Consider the following 26916-nt stretch of genomic DNA (forward strand, 5'->3'; position numbering starts at 1 on the left):
GCATTGTTTTCTACAGTGAAACTAATGCATGGAACCTCATTGCACATTACAGATTTCACCACAAAACCTCATGGTGTATTACCTTTTGATGTAATTTGTCAACCAGCCATTTAATCTAAGTGTAACCAGAACAATGAAACACCATGGTGGATCTGCAGCAGCACAACCGGGCACCTTCAACTGCCCCAGCTGCAACAAAACATGTCTCTCCCATATTGGTCTCTACAGCCACAGCAGGCGCTGTGACCTTTCAGCAGTTTGACTTCACCCCCAAAGGTGCACCCCTCTGCTGCCAACCACCAGAACAATGGGATACACTTGTTTGAATCACTTGAAATGCCTTTTTCTTTAGGGTTACTTGTAAGAGTATCTCATGTGGCAAAGGCCAAAGGTTCTTGCCAAACCCTTTTAGTTCATGGTTTAAAATCTTTCATGTGGGATTTTGCTGAAAGGTTGCAGTCATTTTGCTCATCTGATTCTGCTTGTTCTAATCAGTTGCACAAATTAGCAGCTGCCGAACATTGTCACTGACCATATCGGAGTCTAGTGCTGTAAGAGGCTTCACATCCGTGTGAAGTCCAAGTCACCCATCATTCCTAGTTGCCTGTAGAAATTTGCATGCATTAGCTATGCAAACTACAGTTGTTGGAGGTTATATTTTTCTGTCAATGAGTAAAGTCATAAAACTGTCTTCTGGATCATTTAAATCGGTTATTATTAAGCAAGAAAGAATTAGATTAGTGTGATTATAAACATTTGACATTGTTATAATAATAATAATAATAATAATTTATTATTTGTACCCCGCCCATCTGGCTGGGTCTCCCCAGCCACTCTGGGCGGCTTCCATAAAAACCAAAAATACACTAAAATATCACAGATTAAAAACTTCCCTGAACAGGGCTGCCTTAAGATGTCTTCTGAATGTCAGGTAGTTATTTATTGCTTTGACATCTGATGGGAGGGCGTTCCACAGGGCAGGCGCCACGACCGAGAAGGCCCTCTGCCTGGTTCCCTGTAGCTTTGCTTCTCGCAATGAGGGAACCGCCAGAAGGCCCTCGGCACTGGACCTCAGCGTCTGGGCAGAACGATGGAGGTGGAGACGCTCCTTCAGGTATACTGGGTCGAGGCCGTTTAGGGCTTTAAAGGTCAACACCAGCACTTTGAATTGTGCTCGGAAACGTACTGGGAGCCAATGTAGGTCTTTCAAGACCGGTGTTATGTGGTCTCGGCGGCCGCCCCCAGTCACCAGTCTAGCTGCCGCATTCTGGATTAGTTGTAGTTTCTGAGTCACCTTCAAAGGTAGCCCCACGTAGAGCGCATTGCAGTAGTCCAAGCGGGAGATAACTAGAGCATGCACCACTCTGGCGAGACAGTCCGCAGGCAGGTAGGGTCTCAGCCTGCGTACCAGGTGGAGTTGGTAGACAGCTGCCCTGGATACAGAATTGACCTGCGCCGCCATGGACAGCTGTGAGTCCAAAATGACTCCCAGGCTGCGCACCTGTTAAATATTCTCTGCCCCATCTCTGTTTTCCCAACACACAGTGTATTATTAGCAATCTGATATATTGTTGTTTACCTGTGCTTTGTCCTGTTCTGGAACCTGAAGGCTGAATTTTTAGGATCCCACATCTAGGATCTAGCTCTGCTGTTTCATAAGGACGGATTTGTTAAGGCAAGTGAAGCCTCTTAACCTCTCAAACTCTGTTAAGAGTTTGAAAATCTCAGCTCTCTGGCAGATGATGTGGCAGGAGCAGAAAGCAGTTTGGTTCCCTTCAAATGCAGCAGGTAGAGAGATTCCATCATTGCTTTGTGGGAGTTGGTAGAAGTGGAGGAAGATAATTTTTCTAGTTAGCACTAGTTGCAAGGACTGCATCTTGGATTAGCCTTATAAAGCTATTGTACACGAGTTGAACTACGCTTGAAAATTGCCAGATTTTAACTTTTATTCTTAATTAACATTAAGCTGGTTGACTGTATGTTTGATCCTGCACTGGTACTACAGGTTGGGAAAAAGCAATAGTTAGTAATCTGTCATATTATTGAGTCATTTTATTGATTAAATAGTTGACTGAAAGAGAAACAACCCTTTTAATTTCATTCCTGTAGCCATCCCTGTTTCAAATGTTCAGTGTGGGCATCTGCAGTTTTACATAAGAGATTGAGTTGCATTGCCAGAGAGCTCTTATTCCTCAAAGGTGCAGTAAAAGAATATATTACAATAACAAAATGTGCATTGCAAAGTTAGGTTTTAATAGTAATGTGAGGTGAGAATATTCTCCCGAGAATGAGAATATTCTCGAGAATATTCTTTGCTAGAAAATTCTCCAGACAATATTGTCCAAAAACTGTAAATTCTAATGTAAGAATCAGTTTTACAACCAACATTTAAAAAATCTAGTAAATAATAAGTCAAGCTGTGATATTGCCAGTGTAAGTAATGAATAATGATTTTTTTTTTGATCCAGTTATATTACTGGGCATTGTGTCATTCACCGTTGGTAGTTCTGGAATGTGAGCTACATAATTCAATGAACATTTGAATTTGTATGTATTTCAACTATATGTAATAGCCTCCCCCCTCCCCATTTTGGTATGACCTTATTCTTAGCAATTTCATACCGTTGGCCATACAGTATGATATTTTTTTTACAGAAAGTACCTTTAATGCTTTGTACATTTAAAGTACCTATGCCTATACAATTATGTGTAGCAGCATGTAAGGTGGTCTTGATTTAAACAGTTGATGTTTCTGTATTTTTATTTAGTGTCAGTAACTGGTTTTTGTAGTGCCATTCAATGGTACAATATTCTCATTAATCGAGAATATTCTTGAGAATAATCTACAAAAAAATATTCTTGAGAATTTAACATCACTAGGTTTTAAATTGAATGACAATGACGATGATGATAATAATTTATTATTTATACCCCGCTTGTCTGACTGGGTTTTCCCAGCCACTCTGGGTGGCTTCCAACAAAAGATTAAAAATACATTATAAACACCAGTCATTAAAAACTTCTGTAACTAAATAAGACTAAGGAGTTCTGACATCTAATGTGACCTGAGTTCTGGAACAATAACCTTTGAATGCACAGGATTTAACAGGTGCTGGTGTGCAAGACTCATCCCTTGTTTCCACAACTACCATATTTTTCGCTCCATAAGACGCACCTGACCATATGACGCACCTAATTTTTAGAGGAGGAAAACAAGAAAAAAAAATATTCTGAATAAAATGTTGTACTATACTATTTAATAAACTACCGGTATATCAGAATAATATTTCAACCATGTAAAATGAACAGCAGTCAACAGTGGCATTAAGAACCATCAGCACTGTCATTAACAAATGAAGAGAGACTTTATCCCCTAGTAAGGGGGGCAGGCAACGGAAATATATGAGCTTCCCGCATTGAATCCCTTAGATCTAAGGACTGCATGGTTTGGCCCTACACAATTATTTTAATAAAGCCAAAAGAAGTGGGACTTTCTTCCTTTTTGTTCATTGCAGAGAGCTCTGGGGGCTTTCATATGAGGGAGGAATGAGGGAGAAATCTGATTCAATTCCCATTTAAAGTTAAACCTACCTAATTCACAGAGCCAGTGTGGTGTAGTGGTTAAGAGTGGTAGACTCGTAATCTGGGGAACCGGGTTCGCGTCCCCGCTCCTCCACATGCAGCTGCTGGGTGACCATGGGCTAGTCACACTTCTTTGAAGTCTCTCAGCCCCACTCACCTCACAGAGTGTTTGTTGTGAAGGGAGGAAGGGAAAGGAGAATGTTAGCCGCTTTGAGACTCCTTAGGGTAGTGATAAAGCGGGATATCAAATCCAAACTCTTCTTCTTCTTCTTCTTCTTCTTCTTCTTCTTCTTCTTCTTCTTCTTCTTCACACCTTTGTACACAACACAAGGACCAAACCACAGCCACCCTTCAAATTTCACACTTCTGCAAAGGGAAGCCACTTCTGTCCCGGCGAGACCTGTGGTGGAGGGAGGGTCTTGTGTGGTGGCACGTCACCCATGGGGATGTGGTATGTTGCCCACGCGAGCGTCATCCCAAGGGGGTGGCACGTGTACACCCATCCCAATGGGGTGGCCGAGTGCGGGGGCAGAGGGATTACACAGGTCCCACTCTGCTTGCTTTACACCCATGTAAGTGGCTCCTGTCCCGCTTTGCTGCTTTAAAGCGAGCTGCGGAGGAGGGACGGACGGGAGCCATAGCTCCCGTCCGTCCCTCCTCCGTGCAGCATTTGCTTCATAAGACACACAGACATTTCCCCTTACTTTTTAGGAGAAAAAAGTGTCTTATGGAGCGAAAAATATGGTAGTTGTCATGCATGCAGTTTGAGAAATCTGTAATGGAGTGCAAAGCTAGTTTTGAAGGGTAGAAGGTGGTATGCTGCATTGGCATCTAAGTTCTCAAGAGTGATAGAGCAATAAAGAGTGACATGCACAATTACGGTAACTAATAGACATCGAAATAACAGTCTAATAAAGTCAGGGTCCCTCCTAGTTTACCATTGATTAACATAGTCCTTTAGATGCTTGGGTTTCCTCATTGCTTGAACTATGGGCTCTTTTCCTCTCTTAACTCAAGCCCCCACCAGCCGTGGATCAGTGTATGCTATCTTTTAGCTATGTCTATTAGCTATCTTTTAGCTAATGTATCTATTAGCTTTGTCTATTAGCTATCTTTTAGCTATGTCTGCAGAAATGATTTCAGGGAGGTCTAATGCACATCTGTCCCATGCAATCCACACATGATTGACTTCAAAACTACACTGGCCTTTTACCTGTTATCTCGAAGGGCATCTGGGACCTCTGTGGACTATTTCAGCCTGTACAGCTCAATGAACAGAGTTGGCATGGGTTTGTCCTGTGCTCTTTTTTTAAAGGAATTGATGCAGCACTGTTGTGCTAAACTGGGAAGTGTGCCATACCAGTGTGCCCTAGGTGATCCCTCTGTAATGCTTCTTTAAAAAATCGGGCATACCTTCTGACATGGTTGATTTGGGGCTGGGAGCCGTTTTCCCCTCGGAATAATTCCTGGATGGTTGAGCCATGTACTTTTCTTTGCTGGCTTCTTATTCAGAGCCACCTGTGCGTTTACAGGGAGCACTTCGTGCAGCATAATTCTGTATAACAGAGATTAGTGTGCTTCCATTTATGTGTGTAGCTACAAAACTAGCCACAAGGATGCTAGCATTTTAAAAGGCGTTGGCATTTTATAAGAATATGCTATACCAGCAGAAATTAACAAAGCTATTACTTTGAGAGGCGAGAACGGAATCCCCTTCAGTCTCACAACCTTTCCTGCATGTATAGGCCAGCAGTTGTGCTTGCTGTGGCAAATGTTCCATCATACTCAAATGAGTGTAATGAACCCCAGCCTTCCTTCTAACCTTGGAGATGGAGGGTGAGGATTATCCTCTTCTCCAGCTTTGGTGGTCGGGAGGAGAATGGTACAAGGGAATGCTGAGGCTACTGCTGAACTGTCAAGGCACTTGAAGCACCTCAGGGACATAGGACAGAGCTTGCCATGCCATAGCTCTCATGCAGGCCGTCTTCCCATCATTATTAATCTCCATCTGCCAACCACCTGTTCCCATTGCTTGTTTCCATCTATTGCATTTTGGTTGCTCCTCTTTTTGTAGGAACACATGATTCTGTAGGAACACATGATTCATTTCTCCCAATTGATCTAATCCAATACAATCTGCTGTGGGGGTGGGCTGTTGTTTTTATTCGCTACTATTTTATGTGCTTCCATATTGTAAACCACCCTGTAATCCTCGGATGAAGGGTGGTATAGAAATTTAATACATCAAATAAAATAAATAAATTACTGATAGCAAGCTCTCAAGGCCTTAGGCAGAGAGATCTGTTTTGTTGCTTAGTTGAAAATGCTGGGGACTCAGCCTACGTCTTTTATGCAAGCCAGTCATGTGCTGGGCCACTGACTTCCACCAAAGGTAGCCCTTCCCCAACTACCCATTTCATTCTCTTCATAATAGTCTTTCCCAGTGCTTCTTTTCTAAAGAAAATGTTTAGGGTTACTCTCATTTTCCTACTCATATTGAAATGCTGCCCCTCAAAGAGGCCCAACTTAGATTCACAAAAGGTTTAGGGATATGCTCACCCCTGTGTCCCCCCAGAAAAAAAGCACTGGTCCTCCTTGTATCTGACCTCCTCCCTATGCCATATGAGCCCCACAGTTGATTTACCATCTTCCTTCTTGCTTCCTTTCTCTCTTCCCACACCTATCATTAGTCAACTACTCTTCCTTGGCCAGTTCCCATATCTTTGGTCTTTAGATGCTTCCCCTTCCATTGCTAGCTATCCTTTTCACTCTACACCTGCCCTTTTCTCTTTCCCCCCCATCATTGACAAACCAATGTCAGTTGTGGGTACTTCTCCATTTTAGTTGTTACACACATTCTGGGCTTGGGGTACTAACCTTTTGGCACTGACATATCCAACCAGTCTTTGCCTTTTGTTTCTGTGGTTCCTTTCCACATGGTCTGTGTCATAGCCTTCAGCCCTATAATCTTGCTGGGGCTTTATCACTTCTGAGCTTCAGTTGTCCTGCCTCTCCTTTGCAGCCACCGATGTTCATTGCTCCTTCAAAATTTCTTTGGCTCTTCTGTTGCTTGTTCCATTTTGTGATGTCAACCAATTCATTGTGATATCAGAGCTCCCATTAAGTAGTTGACAGGTCATTCAGCTTCAGAAGAAAGGAAGTGTTTCACCCAACAGGCTTCTTAGCAGTTGGCAATGTTGAGGATGGTCATTGAATTGAAGTTCATTGATTTCACGTAGGTTTGTATTCTTATCATCAAATGAATGTGCATCTCTTGTGAACAAAGCCTCATGCAGGAACCGAAAATGCATTGTGGAATGGGCTTGTGTGTCTCTGCAGATCTAGTGCTGGTTACTGTTGGAAGACAAGGGACTTGGGCAGGTCGGTGGTAGATATTTTGATGCTGCAGGAGGGTGAGAGTTGGCAACATGCAAAATGCCAAGTCCTATAAGGCCATGTTGAAAAGAAAGTCTCAAAAGATTTATTGTATTTGCAAGATTTTAAAGCCACGTGCTACTAGAAAATACCAAAGTGGTGTACAGAAAAGAGAAAGTGCATAGCACAAAAGCAATATAAAAACAACATACAGGCGATAAAACTGCTGCCAGTGGACCAAATAAATAAATAATTGGAACTGATTTGCAAACTGATGTTCCTAGATGGAATTCAGCTGATGCACCACACTATCAGTTTTGTAGGATTTGGTCATACTACGTGGGCAAGCCTGGTACACGATGCACTGAAATAACATCAGCTGGGGGGGCTTTGTGCCACATATGCACCTGTCCATAAAGCTAGTCTCAGGTCACTAGTCTCAGGCCACACGTTTGTGCAAAAGGGTAGGGAGACGTTACTGGACAGCTTTGAAATTGGACCATAGCCTAAGAATTGATGCATTTGACATAAAGAGATATTAAATAATGATTATTTACTGCATTCATAGCCCACATTTTTCTCTAAGGAGCTCAGGGGGGTGTACATGGCTGTCCCCCTCCCCAGTTACTGGCCCAAAGTCGCCCAGTGATCATTGTGGCTGAGCGGGGATTTCAACCCTGGTCTCCCAGGTCCTAGCCCAACATTCTAACACCATACTACATTGGCTCTATATTGAAGATCCCAGTGGCTGAAGATTTCAAACCATTGCTTAATTTCATGTCAGCGTGTAGGTGTTCTAGAGGTGGGCCTGGTCAATTGGCTTTGCGAATTCAGAGGAAGAAGTTTATCAGGCTCTTTGAAAACCTCCTCATGTGCTGTACAAGCTGCATATAGAGGCCTGATCATTAGAATGTTCACGATCTGGGCGTATTTGGCGTTCTTTTGCCTTAGCACTTTAGAAGACTAATGAAGTATGTCAGCTTGCTGGCTTCAGAGATGTGTTTTCATTGCCAAGGCAGAGTAAGCAACTTGGGATCAGTCACTCTTGTTAAGCCGCTTCAATTTGTTTAGTTAGACATGGGAAATACTCTTAAAATCAGCTGTAAAGGGAGGGCTATTGTAAATGACAAAGCATATGTACCTTGCAGTTTCCTTACAGAGTTATATATGTTGGTGCTGATGTTCTATCTCACAGATACTAATATATATCAGAGATTTTGAAGGTGTTGGATTGTTACTTTGAATAGCCCCCCCTTCTTATTTTCTTGAGGGGGCCTCAAGAAAACAAGACTGACAACTTTGTACTTTTTTTTCTTTCCTCCCCCAGCGACCAAATTAGCTAGCATTGTGCAGTGTAATTCCACCATGAGGCTGGGTATTAAAATGAAGGCACAGATGTTCACTGATAAAGGAGGGACTCTGAGTCACTGTAGTGACTCAATGAGCAGAGACGTTTGTTAATCTAAATTAAGTCTGACATGATACACTTAAACATTGGTTAAGATACATGAAAACAATGAAAGTAATGAAGAAATGGGGAGCATGATGGGGTTTAGCATATGTGCATGTCTGTTCCCCTCACCCCCCCCCCCCCGCAATAGTACTAACTATAAACTCTTAGTGCTTGGTATGTAGACGGTTAAGAGTGATGCTGTTTTAATCCAGGAGATTACCTTTCTTCATAGCCTTTGGAGAGAAACTACTTCAAGGGAACCCTCCCTGCCTCGAATGCATAACAGATGGCTGGTGAGTGTGTAGAAAGGCATGCTCTTTAAAGGTACAGAACATAAGTGGGACCCATGAAATAGGGCTCCCCAAAAGAGCTGAATCTGTGGAAAAGATAGTGATATGGTTGTTCTGCAGAATATAAAATGTGTACACATTAGATAATCCATTACCTGTGAAAAGCAAACTTCTAAGTTTTCCATTACAGTCATATCTCTTGTTACATTTGCTTCAGGTTAAATCTTTTCAGGTTGCATCCTGCGGCGACCCAGAAGTACTGGAAAGGGTCACTTCCGGGTTTCACCGCTTGCGCATGCGCAGACGCTCAAAATGACGTCACGCACATGCCCAGAAGTGGCAAATTGCAACCCGCACACGCGCAGACACGGGTTGCGTTCTGCTCATGTTGCAAACGGGGCTCCGGAACAGATCCCGTTCGCAACCAGAGGTACCACTGTATATGGAAAATCTTTTGTCGTCTCACATTTAAATTACTTTGCTTCCATTCTTGCACCTAACTTTTTTTTGTATGCAAGAATGTTCAAAGCAGAATGAGGCTAAAACTACATGTTTGTTTGTAGATCTGGGGTTCTGGAAGTTTACTGTTTGTAGCAAGGCAGAGATTTGCAGAAGAAAACTGGTAAGGCTGGGTTTAGATAATCAAACAGGCCATGGTGTTATATGCCAATCTGTCCACTATCTGCAGAATCATGAGAGCTGCTGTGTTGAGATACATGTTGCTTCTCCAGGTTACATTTGCTAATGGGATAAGATAGCTTTCATGCATTGAGAAATCCTCTGAACAATGCTGGTGTAAGCCCATGTTGTTGGACCTTCCTATTTAACCGCTGTCCCAAACTGAAGGAGTCTAGATTCTAAAGTATCCCTGTCAGCTTGACTAAAGTAGGTAGTTAGGTTTTGTCAGATTAGCATCATGTTGTGACAAGTTGAAAATATATTGCGGTATGACTGCTGATATTAATATCCTGTAGTGGTGGTGGCCAAACTTGGCCCTCCAGCTGTTTTTGGACTACAGCTCCCATCATCCCTAGCTAACAGGACCACTGGCCAGGGATGATGGGAATTGTAGTCCCAAAACAGCTGGAGGGCCAAGTTTGGCCACCACTGTCCTATAGAAAACAAATGCAAGGGCAAAGATTTTATCCAGAAACTAGGACTGTTTGTTAATGGAAACAAAGTCTACCAGTTGAGAAACAAGGAAGGGACAGGACTCTTCTATAACTCTCAAAAATCCTTGTGGGTGCTCAGTGCTTAGAATCATAGAATTGCAGAGTTGGAATGCAGGATCTTGTCCACAGCAGGTGGGTTCAGACCACCAACCTTCTAGTTAACAGCCAGATGTATTGACCCATTGTGCCATGTTCTGTTCAATACAAAGGAAATTCTTAGTGCTAATTAATTGTTTAGTAGTAAAATTTTCTCAGGTATTGCCCACATATTCTCATGTTCTCTTTACTGGCATAATCTTAATATTGATATCCTTAAGATGCCAAATTCAGTCCCAGCTACTGTACTTTTGCAAGCACCCAGCAAAATACTTTGTCCATCTTACACAACAGTGAAAGTGTAAAAGTTTAAAGAGGACTGTCAATGCCATCCCACGAGGGAAAGAATTTGGTTTCTGAATTCCGGTTAATCTCAGATGAACATGCAGGGAATTTCATGCTGATGCAGCTCTGTGTTTTCATCCTGCACTGCATTTGGGCCTTGGAGCTCAAGGCATAACTGCTTAATTTAAATAATATAAGGCACCTCAGTCAGAACTCTCAGAGCACAATGTTGTTGCAGTGCAAATGAAATTTAGCATTAAATGTGAATGTACTGGATATTCTGGTTTGTATCTAAGAAAGTCATAGAGTACTTGAAATCAATGAACTTAAGATGGTCATGTCCATTGATTTTAGTGGGTGCACTCAGAGCTCATATATTAAACCCAGATGCCCCTGTTTCAGTGGGTCTGTTGCATTTGAACAGTTGTGTTGCTGTAGAAAGTGCAGAAGTGGATTTCAGGCATATATGCAAACCATCCTTACAGCTGGGATCATTATGCCCACTGAGTCACATAGCTTTCCCCCATCTTAACATGGCTGGGGGAGGGGAAGGATTTGTAAAATGCCTGCTTTTTTATTCTAGCTGTTGCAAGTCTTATTTCCTTTACACACTCACACACCCCACTAAATTTCTTTACCCACCACCAGGATGGGAGCATGATTTGCCTCTGGTATGCAATGCATCTAGTTCTTTGGAAGAGCCAGACTTGAGAACCAAATAATGCTCAGTTTTGCTTTGTTTTTATAAGCATCTTTTGTTGAGAATAGATAGGCCCGTGCCACCAGAGAGAGAGAGAGAGAGAGAGAGAGAGAGAGAGAGAGAGAGAGTTAAGCTGGCTGAGAGCCACGTGCTTTAAAAATACCTCCTCCAAAGGCCTATTTAATCTAGTGTGGGCTAGCTGAAATGACCTAATCCAAAAATAGCCAGCAGCCTGTCTTTTCCCAACGTGTCTGCTGCTGAAGAATGGCAGCTCTTCGTTTTGTTAGCAGCATTGTTGTGTTGGATTTGGGCTTGATTTTGAGGGGGTTTGGATGTGAAAATGCGAACCCAAGCATAGGATTTTTTTTAAGTGCCTGTGTAAAATCAATTTGCCTTTTTACTATAATGCCTCCAAAGGCTGAATTACATCCAGTGAATGTTGATAATATTGTACTTGTCATCAAGGTATTAACTGGATTCTTTGGTTGGTTTTAAGCATAAACGTTCATGGAATCATTAGAGGACAACATTCATAGTGATCACATCACTTTGGTGCTCTTTCAGCTGTGCTGGCTACCAATTTACTTCTGGGCTCACTCTGAAGCTCTTATTTTAACCTTTAAGGCCCTAAGCAGTCTGAGTCCATGATACCTTAAAGACTGCCTTCTTTTATATGAACCTGTCCAGATGCTCCATTTTCAAGTGATGCTTTGTGGATGGTCTCCCTGCTGTCCAGTGTTTGAGATGCAGGCCATGGTCTTTTGCAGCCTTCCACACTCCACTGGGAGCCGGCAAATGATTTTTCCACCTGGGCGCCACCATAACAAGCAACCTCTCTCATCAACGCTGAGCTAGGCAAGCGTATTGGCAAGTCAGCTATGGCAGTGGCTCGCCCCTTCAGAAGGGTATGGGAGTATGTGATGCTAATGACCAATACCAAGATGAAGGTCTACCAGGCTTGCATGTTGAGCATGCTATTTTATGGTAGTGAGATGTAGGCAGCTTGCACCTGCCAGGAGCAACGCCTTCCACATGCACTGCGTCAGGGAGGTTTGGGGCATCACATGGCAGGACAGAGTTTCAAACAAAGATGTGCTCTCCCAGCATATTCTGTCTCAGTGATGTCTACGCTTGCTTGGTCATGTCCGCAGAATGGAAGAGGGCAGGATCCCCAAGGACATGCTAGTAGCTTTTGATAGCCATCTCTTCCATGAAGTTGGTGCCTCCCGTGGGAGCAAGTTCCAGAGTTTAACTGTGCTGCATAAAGAAGTGCTTTCTTTTATGTACTGCCAGTTATGTGGGTAGTAAAAAAGGTAGCTGAGAATCATTTTGCATTTCGATCATGCATTGGAATGTTTTAACATAGCATTTCCCAAATCTGTATGTACACACACACACACACACACACATTATATATATATGTGTGTGTGTGTTTGTGTGTGTGTTTGTTTATGCTTCACTTCTTGGCCCTAAAAAGCCCCCTGCCATGATCAACGATAAAATACCAGAAACAGTAATATAATTAAATTAAATTTGGGATGGGGAGAGAGAATCCACACCAAAAGGGCAGACAAAATTAAAATGAACTTACCTCAGACAAAGGCAACCCAATGAGATGGGCGGGTTACAAATAAAATCACCATCATCATCATCAAGCACAGCTAGCACACAGTCACGCAGGCGGGGCCTTTTGAGAGTTGTAGTCTAAAACATCTGGAGAGCATCAGGTTGAGAAAGACAATTTTCAACCTTTGGCGAGCATTGTGTTTAAGTGCAGCTGGAGCGGCAGCATGAAGATCCAGCTCAGTATCAACAGTTAGTTTTGTAACTGGATAGCAAAGAGGTCAGGAAAGGGGTTAATTTATCTGTGAAGTGCTAAAGGAGTCTACGATAGAATCTGTAGAAATGGTTATATCTGGCTTCTGTCCTCAGGTTTATTGTCATGGAAGGTGTAAGAACTTATGAGTGCTGTGTTGTGGATGCCAGGAGGACATTGTCATTTATTACCTTGAGGTTGTAAGATGAATTATCTCTTTTGTGCAGAGTCAGGTGACAATCCCGTATTACACTTCTAAACCCGTGGAATGCGTCCCAGCCAAATGGGACAGCTCGAAATGTCACATGGGTTCTGCAGAATTTGAGTTTGCTTTTCAGACTCTATGAACATGCATGACAGACTTGGTCTGCTGTGAGTTTTGGAGCCTTGAGCCGTCTGATGCTTCTGCTCTTACCTGACAACATGAACAATGTTTGAGGGTTTTGTTGCCCCTTAACCATTTGGACCCTGCGTGCTTAAAATTTTGACATCTCTTTTGGCTGTCATATAATACAGGCTTCTGAAAGTGGTGCTTAAAATATATTCTAATTATTGCCTTACCAGATGGCAGCAAGGCTTCACGTGTTTCTCACTGTGTCTCAACAGAGACTTACTTGCCTCACTCTAAAGTAAAGATTTTTATTCTAGGTTTTAAAGTAATTGCCCATGTAGCAGCTTCTACCTGGTTTCCGATTTGCCATCTGGCTCCAACACATTCTGTGAACTGGAATTCTTTATCTGGGTGCCAGGTGACCGGTGCTATAGTCTGGCAAACTTAAGTCAGGCCCTCAGTGCTGTTTTGAAAGAAAAAGTACCTTTCAAAAGCATTGAGCATTTCCTTTTCTTAATTGCTCTTTGCCATTATATACGAGTATAATTATGTCCATCTTTAGAACATTGTACATAATGCTGGCTATCCCACACTGAAATAATTAATCATTATTATATGGCCAGTGACATGGATTTTCTGGAAAATATTCCTCTGCACAACGAGGTGTAATTTGCATTGGAACAATTTCTGATGCCCTATTTACTTGTTTTTAGTAAAACTGCCAAGCTTGCCTATAATCTATTTGTGGTTCAACGCCATCCATAGTTACTGATGAGCTTACAAAATGGAAAGTTTCCCCTGGGAAAATAAAGGACTGATTTTTTACCCCATTCTTTGTCACTGATCATGGCTGAGAGGAAGAAGGTGCTGAAAGGAGCGATTTAAGTGATGGGGGGAGGTGGGTTTGTCCCATGAATATAGGTTGGTTGAGACACTATGGCTCTACGCCTTCGAGAGAAGAGAAATGTTTGAGACCATGAGAAGTATGGACAGAAATGGATTCTCAAAATGCAAATGTCTGGAGTGCATCGACTGGAATGGAGAAGCAGGAGGTCTAAGACATTGAAGCAAATACTTCATGGAACATGTAACTTAACTAAAGGAATTCAATACCATAGGATGATATTGTGATCATTACCATAAAAAGAAGGGAAAAAACATGTTTTGATTATTAAGCATGATGGTCATACCCTTCATGTTCAGGAATAACATCTCTTGATAACCCTTTACAGGGAAATATCAGTAATGGTTAGATATAGTCATCATAAGATTTTTGTGAGCTTTTCTGGGTAGCATACTGTACTAGATGGACCCATTATGATAACTGGGTCCTTATTAGCTCCCCAGACCCCATTTAGCATTAATTTGCATCTAAAGCTAGACTACGAAGTCTTGCTTGGATTCTAACGGGCATTTTTAAGGTTACCAAAAACATATTGCTTATGTTCTGCGAGAGTTTTCTGACCCCTTTGTTGTGTACAGTTTTGATGGGAGGTTAACAGCTATACATAAACAGCAATTACGAAATGTGATATGGGATTTTTTGCTCCTCAAGTAGTACAGGGGTCAAAGAAATAGTAGACTGGTTCACACACTGTGGCTAAGCGTGAAAAAGCAAGCCTGTTCAGTACTCGGAGCAAAAATTGGTGCAACTTTGCTGTTCCCCCATTTCTGCTGCTGCTGTGCAACATGGTTTGGCTTACTGCTGCGTCCTAACCTGGTTTCGTGGGTTGCCTCACTTCAGACAAGCCACGAGGTGAAAGTAAAGTTGGCTCTTGGCTTGCCACTCATGGTTTGTTTGGGGGAGAAAAACCACAAGTCAGGTTCAGACAAAATGCTTAACCAAACCATCACTTAGCTCTGTGTAGAGCAACAGCAGCGAAACTGGGTAGTGATTTTTGTTCTCAAGTTCCGATGTGTTTGCTTGTCAATGCTTAGCCACAGTTTGGCGTAATGATACGTGCGAACTGGGCATAGTCATTTTTTCAGAGATGTTAGATGTTTTTCTAAAGTTAGCCTCTACAAAAGGAGGTTGGAAGAAGCTTGAGATTATAAACCAATTTTATCCTCTTCGTATCACACCCTTCCTTCTGGAAGCTTAGAGTGGCATATATGGGTTTTCCTGACTTTTACTCCTCAACACTTGTGAGTTTGGTCAAGCTGGGAGATGGTGATTTCCCCAAGGGCACCAAGTGCGTTTCATGGCTGAGCAGGGCTATGAACCCTGGTACACCATCTAGTGTGAAATCCAGCACTCGGCCCAGTTATAATTTTTGTCCTATACTCTTTTCTCTCCAGGTTAGCTCAAGATGGGAGACCAGAGGCAACGCTCATTGTCTACGTCTGGGGAATCATTGTACCATGTTCTAGGACTGGACAAGAACGCCACCTCAGATGATATTAAAAAGTCATACAGGTAAGGAGGCCAAGAACTCGCTCTGAACATAGCATACATTCTAATACAGCCAGATTGCCTCATGATTATCGTTCCATAAGTTTCTGCTATCTCTGAGATGCTTGAATCATGATCTATAGTTTTCTTGTCAGTCCACATAATACTGCTTTTATAAAGTTGTGTCTTCATCACAGCTATTTTACAGGGCAGCAATGGAAAAAGAAGGTCCAGTGACTCAGTGATGAGTCTTGTCTTGGAAATAAATCTTAGCTGTAGAGATCAGTCTGCTTTTCACACCAAATTTTAAATCACATTTTTTTAAAAAAAAACATCAAAACTTTTGATGCTCTTGCTTTAAATTTTTTGGGAACAGTGGAAGATAAAAGTCCATAGGCTAAATAGATGTGCTGGTGAACCAGCAGTAGTCTTCTAGGCATGAGTCTGAGAGGTTTTTTTCTTCTTTACTCCGCTTTTCCCAGGGAAAGCCACAGTTTACTGCTGAATTGGAACAAACGTCAATTGAGTTTTCTGCAGATTGACATATGTTTCAATTCAGCAGTAAACAGTGGCTTTTTCCTGGGGAAAACAGCAGGCCAAAAGGAAAATCTCTCGGACCCGTGTCTAGAAATCATGAGAAGAACAAGAAATCTCAGGACAAAGAAAGAGAAGCGAGGATGAGCCCAGAGGTGAGTTCAGGGGGCATATTAGTGATAAACTGCAATGAACTAAATTTTACACTAGGGGTCAGCAGTAAACCTTTTCACAATGGTAAGTGATTTAGTGAGCAAGGTACTTTTCCTGAGTTTGCACTAACTCAGGGTGGAAACGCTGGGTTCCAAATAATAAACTTTAATTGTATTCCCACTATTTCTCAGAAGAGAAACAAACAATAGGAGATTTGTGGAGATTCTGGCTGCAGGTATTCTTTTGTGAACAGAAATTTGTGGAAATGTGTGTTAGCTTTTGTTGTACCATCAATATAATGCAGCTTTCCTATGTTTTGTACCACAGTGAATCTTCCCTTTTTTTTTTTTTTGGAAAAAATTTATATTATTCCTCGCCATAAATGGGTAGCTGTGCATCTGTCTGGAAATATTAGTCTTTTGTTCCTCTTGATGTGGAAGAGACAACCGGCAACTGCAGTTCTCTGCTTTGGGCAAACATCTGCTTGAAGTTGTATCTCTCTCATGTGACTTTTGAGACAAGGCGCTCTTTGCAGGATATTTATTTGCAGAAATTGACAGTCTCTGCAGAGTAGCAGCTACTTGTCGTTTTCTAATGGGCTTTTGCTCTTCATATAAACCAGCCCTACATTGCCTATGTTGGATGCTTTCTGCCATTACGGACTAAATCTGGGCACAAACAATTTTACTCTTTTTGACTTGAGCAGCTGTATGTTGTAAAAATTTGACAGCGTCGGAAACTGCTGCAGAAAATATTAGGAGGGACAGGGTAGATTTGGGTTGTAGACCTATACATGTTTGGGAGTAAGTCCCATTGAATTCAGTAGGACTTGGGTAAACATGTATAGAATTGTATGTGTGTGTGCGCGCACACACACATTTTACCTTGCATATCACAGCTTTCCCAAACAGAAACAAGCCTGCATTTCATATTGTGTTGCAGCCAAGAAAAAGGTGAATTCCATTCTAGGGAACATTAGGAAAGGAATTGAAAATAAAACTGATGTCATCATACAAAACTATGCTGCAGCCACACTGTGTATAGTTCTGGTTGCCTCACCTCAAAAAGCATTTTGTAGCATTGGAAAAGGTTGAGAGAAAGGCAACCAAAATGGCCAAGGGCAGAGGTTTTCAACCTTTTTGAGTTCATGGCTGTGGGATACCTGGTAAAAACACCATAAGTTCCCTCCCAAACCCAGAGCCAGGCTTTGCAAGTGGCACAAAGTAGATCCAAGTCTGCCACCAAGTGCAGCCTGGGAGTTGCTGCACTCAGTTCTCAGATTCTGCGCCCAGCAAGAGCACCCATATGAGACTTGCGTCAGACACGTTCATACCTTACATTTTTAAAAAAGGAAAACAAGGTGCACCCAGAAGCATGAAGAGGCCCCCAAAGGAGGTGGGGCGACTGTCTTCTCCCACTTCTCTTACAAATGGGGCTTCCAGGTCAACTATCTCTATACCATGACAAGTGAAGGTTTGCTGAACATCAGTATCCCAACTCTGAGATGCCTTGATGGACGCAGAGCATGCAACTTGTTTGAGTCCTCTTCCTTTTCAGTTTAGAGAAACAGTGAGTAAGGGGCAACATGTTAGAAGTTTATAAAATTACAGCATGGAGAAAGTGGATAGAGGTCCCCCCCCCACTTCCTGCCTCATAACACTAGAATTTATTGATACCCAGTGAAACAGGATTTTGGAAGATTCAGGACATACAAAACCAAGTACTTCTTCACACAGCACATAGTTAAACTATGGAACTTGCTCCCACAAGGGACAGCAATGGCCACCAACTTGGATGGCTTTAAAAGAGGATTAGACAAATTCAAGGAGGCTATTAATCAGGCTATTAATAGCTGCTAACGAGGATGTCTGTGCTCTACCTCCGCTATCTGAAGTAGTATGTTTCTGAATGCCAGTTGCTGGAAACCAGAGGAAGGTTAGAGTTCTGCTGTACCCAGAGGCTGCTTGTGTGTTTCCTATAGGCATTTGGTTAACCACTGTGAGAACAGGATGCTAGACTAGACGGACCTTTGCCCTGATCCAGAAGGCTTGTCATGTTCTTCTGTGGTTTCTTCTTTCCACAGGAAACTTGCATTAAAATATCACCCCGATAAGAACCCAGATAATCCGGAAGCTGCAGAGAAATTTAAAGAAATCAACAATGCACACGCGATATTAACTGATGCTACAAAACGAAATATTTATGATAAGTATGGCTCCTTGGGTCTATATGTAGCAGAGCAGTTTGGAGAGGAGAATGTGAACACGTACTTTGTGCTATCCAGCTGGTGGGCAAAGGTAAGCAACAGAGAGATTCTCCTCTGAACATGTTCTTTGTGTAGCACGATAATAATCCCATACAGGATGAATTTTCAACATTTTCTAGGAACCTTGAGCAATTCTGCTGCCTCCCCAGTAGGTATGTTAGTTTTTCAAGACAACCATTGAATCACCGAATTGTGGAGGGGACCGTGAGGGTCATCTTGTCCAACCCCCTGCAGTGTAGGTATCACAACCAAAGAAACCTTGACAGTTGACCATCCAACCTCTGCTCAAAAACATCCAGTGAAGGAGAGTCTATACAGTACCAGTTTCCCAGGGAATTCGTTCCACTGTCAAACAGCTCTTACTGTCAGAAAGTTCTTTCTGATGCCCTAGGGGTGCAACCTATTATAGAACTCCATTAATTAATTGAACGAAACTCATATAATCTATTGTTCAGATTTGTGTATGGGTAAAAACGTTTCAGAAGCAAGAGACGTTGCTGCTCTTGTTTTTAGATGATGTGCATGTGCTGTCGTAGCAGACATATTTCTGTTTAGTTTACAATTAATTTACAATTCTATGATTCTGTATGGAGGAGACATTGCGTCCTGTATGAGAAAAAAAACCAGAATGCTCCTTTTAATGATAGCACTATCATAAATTTTGGCCTGTAGTGTCCAGTCATGGTTAAAAGTTTTAAGTGCAGCCATTAAAAAATATGGATTCTGGCTTAAAAATGGCAACTGATTTAGAAATATTCCACAAGCAGCAGTCTCTAAAGCATTATCTCTTGAAATTCCTGGAATGCTTTTGTAGGTTCCTTGTGGTTTGAAAGAAGATTGTTTTGACTCAAGTTTACAGTACAAAAAGGGTTGTGTGGTCTTTTATCAAAAGCTCAGTGTGTCATGTGGTGTCAGTTGTTGAAGTCACTTAACTTGCTTTCTGAATGTGTTGGTTTCCTGTTTTGATGAATCACCCATTGGGATACTTTCTTTTCCTGCTTTCTCCTGACTACTTTGTCGTGAGAGAGAAGCTTTTGTGCGTCATGGAGGAGATAACTGAGTGGCAAACTGAAACAGCTCCCTAATCTAGGAGTTTTGAAATGATTAGCTTTTTTGTAATTTTGTACAAATCAGGCATATTTTATTTTATTTTATTTTATTTTATTTTATTTTATTTTATTTTATTTTATTTTATTTTATTTTATTTTATTTTATTTTATTTTATTTTATTTTATTTTATTTTATTTTATTTTATTTTATTTTATTTTATTTTAATTTAATGCAATAGCTGGACTACCTGGCAGTCCATGATTGAAAGAGCACATGGTTGAATTCCACCCACAGTAATTGATGAGAAGCCATAGGCTGGGACAGTCCATCAACTGCAATAGCATAAACTACAGCAGTGATTTGGGAGTGTAGAGCAGAGGGGTTGGCCTTTGCTTCACCTCAAGACATAGTAACTTGCAATTGTATGACACATGGGCAGTTTTTCATGAGACCATCATAATGCGATTGTGAAGAGGCAAACCTTTGCCTGAGAGGTTCCCTTCCCATTTTAGCTTTTCTGCTACGAGTCAGGCGGGTGCGAGCTTTTTAAGTTCAAGAGGCTGTTTTTCTGCTGCTGATATCCCAAGCATGAGATCTAAGTTAAGCTGGCATTTGTTGCAGAGGTGCCGGTTGGAGACACTTTCCCTTTTCCTCTGTGCAGGCGCTGTTTGTGTTCTGTGGACTCATCACGGGCTGCTACTGCTGTTGCTGTCTCTGCTGTTGCTGTAACTGTTGCTGTGGAAAGTGTAAACCGAAACCCCCTGAAGGTGAAGAGCAGGAATACTATGTCTCCCCCGAAGACTTGGAGGCACAGCTACAGTCAGATGAGAGGGGTAAGTCTTCTGCTCTCCAGCTCAGCCACAGATGGAATGTCTCAAAATCACAGGGCTGAGTAGAGAGAGGAAGAGGAGGAGGAGGAGAAGAAGCTTCGTGTAGTTTCAACTGAAGCTTATCAGGAGGTGCATAAAAACCATATCTGTGCTGCAAATGTGTGTTTTTTTCTGAAGACCTGGCTTCAGGGAGATTCCTAAAAATCTCCCTGAATGAAACCAAGGTTTGCTCATGTACAAGATGAAGAGGTGAGCAAATTCGTTGATCATATCATTTAGAAGATTTTATAACTTGCCTTTCAGTGGAATGGCCCTTGAGCCAGCTCATAATACCTGTACGTGAATTGCAAACACACACACACAGCCGGGCACCCCCTTTGTCCCCTGCCCTGTGGTTGGGGGCCAGAGTGTGCTGCTTCTCACTTCCGCAGTTCCAGGGCTTGTGGCAATTGCACCCGGGGGTTCTTTCTGGCAGGGAGAGGGAAAGCCAAGCTTCTTGCAAGCTTTTCCTTCTCTGATCCATGGGTTTGGCCAGGCTGGTGGGTCTCCTTGCCATAGGAGGCAGAGAGTGCAAACATCCAGTAGCTCTTGACTCCTGGCTTGATGGCAGAAGCTGGAGAGTGCTTCCCTTCATCTTTGCAGTCCCATTCATGGAACGATGGTCTAACGGCACCCAGTGGGTATGCTTCTTTCGAAGCTAGTTGGTGTAGCCTTAAGAGGAAAGGCGAAGATAACATTTGTTGACACGGTTAGCAGTTTATGGAGGAATTTCCCCTACCTTGCATATTGCTCACTGTATGGACACCATTAACTAAGAATATGGTGTTGAAATAATTAATTAAATACAACCCTTCTGTCTGTTTAACTGAAACTGATGGAAAAATAATGAAGCAAACCAGCATCCTAAGAAGGAGGAACATTTTTTTAAAATTAACGGCTGCACAGAAATCTTAAGTCAGCCTTGCAAACTTCCCTGTTTCCCCCACAGTCCTACGCTGGTCATTTGTAGCTGCAATGAAGGAAATTTTTTTTGGATGCCCTTACCTGGTTGCCTAGGGCGCTGTGGGTTAAACCACAGAGCCTAGGACTTGCCGATCAGAAGGTCAGCGGTTCGAATCCCTGCGATGGGGTGAGCTCCCTTTGTTCGGTCCCTGCTCCTGCCAACCTAGCAGTTTGGAAGCACGTCAAAGTGCAAGTACATAAATAGGTACCACTCTGGTGGGAAGGTGAACGGCGTTTCCGTGCACTGCTCTGGTTCACCAGAAGCGGCTTAGTCATGCTGACCACATGACCTGGAAGCTGTCTGTGGACAAACGCCGGCTCCCTTGGCCTATAGAGCGAGATGAGCGCGTAACCCCCGAGTCGGTCCCGACTGGACCTAATGGTCAGGGGTCCCTTTGCCATTACCTTTACCTGGTTCCCTAGAAGCACTTAGGGCTGGCAAATTGCTTTTGACAAGCCAGGTCTTCATTGTGTCACTTCCTTTCAGCAGTTTTAGGAGCGAGCTCTCTAACCACGATTTCCTTTTGATTTTCAGACACCTCAGATACACCTATTGTGATACAGCCAGTCTCAGAGACGACCCAGCTCACAGCGGACTCCCACCCCAGCTACCATACCGATGGATTTAACTAAGTTAAGGAAGCACTGTTAACTAGAATGGATAAGAATAAATAATATGGCCAATCCAGCACTAGAATCATGGACATTAGATAATAGAGTATGGGGAAGGGAGACGTCCTGCCACAATTAGAGGGCAGCCTCCAACCTGCTGAGAATATTTTGTAATCCCTTCGCCTTTTGTCACCTTCAGTGTCGTATCTTGATGATACATGGATGATACTGTAGCATGCAGTATTTAAAGCAGTTTAGCTTTTGGTCTTATTTCGTTTCCTTTTTTAAAAAAGAAAAAAAATTAGCATGTGTGGAGTTTTATGTTATAAATGTCTTTGTGTTGTAATGTATTGAGGAGTTATCACAACGAGTGTGATGGATACATTCTGCATTTTAAGCAGCGATACCAGCCAAAAAAACAATGAGCATTTTTCAAAGAGAATTTAAATTTGCCACAGAAGCCACCACACTTCCATACAGTTGAGCCACAAACATCACTTGAAGGCGGCTGTTGATCATCCACTTGATAGCAACTAAGATTTCCAGTATATCCCAGCTGCCCCTTTGCTCCTAACACCCCTGTCTCAAGAGCTAACCTTGAAAATGGCTGAAGTTGCATGGAAGGGATTTTTTTTAAAGGGAAAAAAATGTTCCCTGCACATCTGTTTCATCTTCTGAGTGTCAGTGGCTTTATAGTTAAGATGTTCTTGTATAGGAGAGGGCCAAAATGTTGGTTTTGTTATAAAACCAGACGTTACTTGAATTATCTCAAATTAAAGTGCACACTAGTTTTGTTTGAATTTAATCATTCCCCTGCACTATTTATGATCAGTTACTGCCATTTTTTTTTACTTGTGCATGAACATGGAAAACAGAAACTTGTGTATGCTCTCAATGTCGCGTTTGAATGAAGTCTAAGCAAATAAATAGTCGAGTAAAGTTTAGATTTCTGTTGTTTGAATATGCATTGCTTTTTACATTTTTACAAGCACCTCTTAAAAAAGAAAACTAAGGCCACTTTACACATGCATTCTAGGTATGCATCTAAGAGTACTTAAAAAAAACATTTCTAGGATAAATGCTGCAGGTACAGGCACACTTATCAGGGGACTGAGATTGGCTATAGCTCCCTTTTGAGTGTTCACTGGGTGGCAAGCTTCAGTTTGCTGCTATGTGATGTAGGAAACAGATCTATGCTGACTGGCTCAGCAGACAAAACACAGCGTTTTGGAGCTGAGACACCAAGTCTTCTATCTGTAGCTACAGCCATGTGGCTTCCTAGCTCAAATTTGATTGCCTCTGTTCTACCTTGCTAAAATGGGATCAATAAGTCTGATCTGCTCTAACCAGTGTGCAGAGCTTTACAAAATTGGAGCACTGCGTGGTTGATTAATTAGTATTGCTGAATGGTTGTCAAATAACTAATCACATCGGTTTCCTTGTATGTAATGATTTGCACGTGTTCTTTTTAAAGATAATGTTTATTTTGTTTGGGGTTTCCCTTACATCCCTTCATTGATAACTTTGTGATGGATATTCTGGAACGGTTTCCCTCTGCGGTGGAAAAAAAAAATTATGAATGGAAATTGTGTGTGTGTGTGTGTGTGTGAATGTGGGGGCATCATGAGGCTTCCTTAGGTATCTCAGCAACTTATATTCTCTAATTTTCTGCTATTGTTTGTTCAGTCTCATTTTAGAAAATGTTTAATCCACTTAAAAATGCATCACCCAGGGGACACTGAGCTTCAGGGCTGCTGCTGCTTTTGAGTTTCAGAGCTCAGATCAGTCTCTTCTGTTCCCTTTTTCTCTGCCCCCCCCCCCCATTTTGTCTCTCCTCCTCCTTTTTGGAATTAACTGTGGCTGTCTCTTCTCACGCACCATTCTGAGGTAGTACCATTTCAGACTGCAAGTGGGAGATGCCAACATGAATATTCCCCAGGGCGTGTGGAGAAAAGCAAAGTCAATGCAAATAGAAAAATTAACACATAAGGAAAAGCGAGTCTGATTGAGCCCTTTGCCTGTTGCACAAGTTTATTGGGGAGCATTGTAGAAATGTCTTGCCTTGTCTGCAGTCTGAAATAGTGCAGTTGGGCTCTGCCACCACCTCCTCAGCATCCCACAGTCTTGTAACGCAGATTGTGTAGGATGAGTCCTGACTTTGTTCTACATGCATTCTGCTTCCCCAGAAGCAAGGTTTGCTTTCTTTGCAGGACTTCATCTTCCCTACACCTGACCTGAAATCTGTACTAAAGGAAAGATCTTTGAAAGCTTCTTAACCATATGGACCAAAACCGTCTTTTGAAAGCCGAGCCAGCTCTTTTCTTTCTTCTCCTGCCCTCTCCAGTCTTCTCCAAAGGTGCCCAATATGGCATGTTCACTTTACTTAGGCTAGGCAGAAGGGCAGTTCTTAACATTTGGGTAAGCTAACACATTGTTAACACTCGTTTTGATATTGCACCCTTAGTTTTCGGCTAAATACCCTGGACAGCTCAGTACTTTAATATTCCTTGAATCCACCTGCATGATTCAAAGTTAATATATTTCAGACTTGATTTACATATCTAGACTTGAAAGCCTCATCCATCTTGTTGAGGGTTACATGGAGGATGTAATATGGAGAATTTATAAAAAGTGACAGAGTTCTTTGCCTAAAAGTAAAGTATGATCTCAGCTGCGCTCCTGCTGCCCGGCTTCAGTCTTGATTTTAACATAACTAAAATTGACCATCTTGGACTGATTTCATGACCTAACAACATTGGCGCTCCAGAGCAAAACATCTAGTGAAGAACTTGGGCCATGATCTGGTGTCAGGCTGGATTTTACAAACATGTAATAACCCCTAAACAGTTTGCTGCCACTGGAAACAAGCTGCTTCAATCTCTAGCATAGTTAATTGTTTCAATAGAGTTTCAAGGCACTTTCCCCCTCCCTTCTCCTTCTCCTTCTCAGTCTTGGAGTTCAGAGTACTGTATCACTATTTGTGTTCACTTAAAGTAGATCAATTTATTAATCATTTTGCTGTTGGGCAATGATTTCATAATCATTCCAGTAGTGATTTGGGGGTAAAGCTGTAGTACTTCCTGTGTTTTCTTACGCCATTGTGTCCTTTAGATTTGCGTCCCACTGAAGCTTGTTCTAAATATCCATTAATTGCTAAGCTAAAATGCCGGGATGAAGGTGCTTCACATAGTCTTAAACACAGTCTCTGCTCTCTGCTCCTAACCTTGTGCTGCTGGACACAGGGAGCAGTGGTGGCTCTTTCAAAGTCTGCTTGCTGTTTGATATAAAGGAAAGTTTCTAATTCTAATTTCTAATAGCTCTATCTTCAACTGGAGGCAAACAAAGCTGAAAATGATTTGAGAGGAGTTTCACTTTCCATTGCGTTTGTGTACTTGTTGTGTACTTCTTGTTGCTGCCTCTGGACAAACAGGACTTAAGGGTTTTTGAGACCATACCAAAGTCATGTAATAGAAGGTGAGAGTGGGGGTGAGCATATGTGATTCTGAGTGTGAGCCTTCTTTCAAGCTACCTTTAAAATTTCTGGAAGAAAACCCACATCCCATCTGTCTTCAGTCTTATTTATCAAGTCCACTACCTCATCCCCTTACAGCAGTTTTCCTTTAGACTGCCATGGCTCACCTTTCTCATTTTTTCAAATCCATATTATGTTGTTAGAAGACTTGCAGAAGGTTGTCCTTCAGTCCTATTTAACTGTGTCAAAACCAGTGGATCCGGCCAATTAAAGTGAGTTCCACGTGGCTTTGTGATAGGCATATATAATGCACCAAGCCGTCACAAGCCCAGAAGTATCTGCTTCGCTTTGCATGGTGGCCAAACCACATCCTAGCTCTGGCTCTGGCTCAATTCAGCTCCCAGGGACTTGAATATGTGAGTCGCAGAGCATTTCTCTCCCCTTCACTAAAATCAACACGGCTTTTTTTTCATTTGGAGCTAGTGAGAATGAAGCGAGAGATGAAAAATGGGCAATGAACTTTTTAAAAGTCCATTGGCACTGGCTTACATGAAGAACGTTCACTGCCAATGCATATGAAACTTTTGCACCATTTTTCTATGCTTAAATGTGTTGCCAGCCAATTAAATTAGTGTTTTCATTTTTACTTTAAGTGATGCTAGCTTTCCCAAGCATCTTCATGAACCTGCCCATTTTGCTCTCAGATCGCATTCAGGGAGCTGGCTTTGTTAGGAACGCCTGTCATTAACCTGCTCATTATTGCCCAATCATCAGAACACTTGTGCAGAGCCAGGGAGGATCTGTACAGCTTCTCGTGGTATGGAGAGCTTTGCGGGCTGCCATTTTGATTACCTGGGAGATGCAATTTGGGGCTAATGCGACCTGAGGAAGGGAGGTAGTTTGCTGGTTGGACTTCCAAGCTTCTTACTAAATCATGCCAAGCCACAGGCTTGCACCCGGAAACTTGCTTTGAGCGCTGATTCTTCATCCCTTTCCCAACACAGGAGTGACCCTGGGAGACTTTCCTGTGTCTGAAAATGTATCATGGATGCACTGATTAGATATAACTGCTGTGGAAAAGGCACACTGCTCTCAGAGCTACTAAGAACCAGATGTTACGTTTTCAGACACCGAAGTGCCAAGTCCTGATGTGTTCAGGAAAACTGTCGCTTGGGAAACTGGTCTTAATTTATTCTACATTCCAGATGAGCTCCAAATCCCCTCTGCAGCAGCTGCTGTTGAAGTGATAATATATATATTTTTAAAAAATAGTTGTTTGGTGCAATGAGCAATGCAGTCATCCTTTGTTTGGAGAGCCAAGGGGCATTGTACCTACAAATGCTAAATAAATTTCACAGGCTGTGTATGTATGAATCTGTTGTTTTTATCTGTATATACATGTATATATAAAACACTTATGTAAACATCCTTGTAGCACTTGTGGGTAGATTTCTGCCATTTCTGATATTACCAAAAGCTTTTTCTTTCAGCTTAGTAATTTCCAA

At 42.1% G+C, this 26916-nt stretch overlaps 1 protein-coding gene across 5 annotated transcripts; it reads left to right on the plus strand.

Annotated features, from left to right (window-relative positions):
• The first annotated feature begins 1571 nt into the window (after positions 1-1571).
• DNAJC5 (DnaJ heat shock protein family (Hsp40) member C5) lies at positions 1572-26661 on the plus strand. 5 transcript variants are annotated; one of them, XM_079980044.1, is made up of 5 exons: positions 1572-1675; positions 15399-15516; positions 18263-18476; positions 20157-20328; positions 21863-26661. In XM_079980044.1, the coding sequence occupies exons 2-5, from the start codon at positions 15410-15412 to the stop codon at positions 21958-21960; spliced, it is 591 nt and encodes a 196-aa protein (XP_079836170.1). In that variant the 5' UTR covers positions 1572-1675; positions 15399-15409; the 3' UTR covers positions 21961-26661. The 5 variants fall into 5 exon arrangements, with proteins under 5 accessions (XP_079836170.1, XP_079836171.1, XP_079836174.1 ...); XM_079980045.1 differs by lacking the exon at positions 1572-1675 and adding an exon at positions 6715-6817; XM_079980048.1 differs by lacking the exon at positions 1572-1675 and adding an exon at positions 6798-6821.
• The last annotated feature ends 255 nt before the right edge of the window (positions 26662-26916 follow it).

Source organism: Podarcis cretensis (genome assembly GCF_951804945.1).
Source record: "Podarcis cretensis genome assembly, chromosome: 6".
NCBI classification, from domain to species: domain Eukaryota; kingdom Metazoa; phylum Chordata; class Lepidosauria; order Squamata; family Lacertidae; genus Podarcis; species Podarcis cretensis.

Coding starts and splice junctions, on each gene's coding strand:
- DNAJC5 (XM_079980044.1), top strand. CDS start 15,410: ATGGGAGACCAGAGGCAACGCTCATTGTCTACGTCTGGGGAATCATTG. Junction 15,517..18,262: donor GATATTAAAAAGTCATACAG/GTAAGGAGGCCA, acceptor TTCTTTCCACAG/GAAACTTGCATTAAAATATC. Junction 18,477..20,156: donor TATCCAGCTGGTGGGCAAAG/GTAAGCAACAGA, acceptor TCCTCTGTGCAG/GCGCTGTTTGTGTTCTGTGG.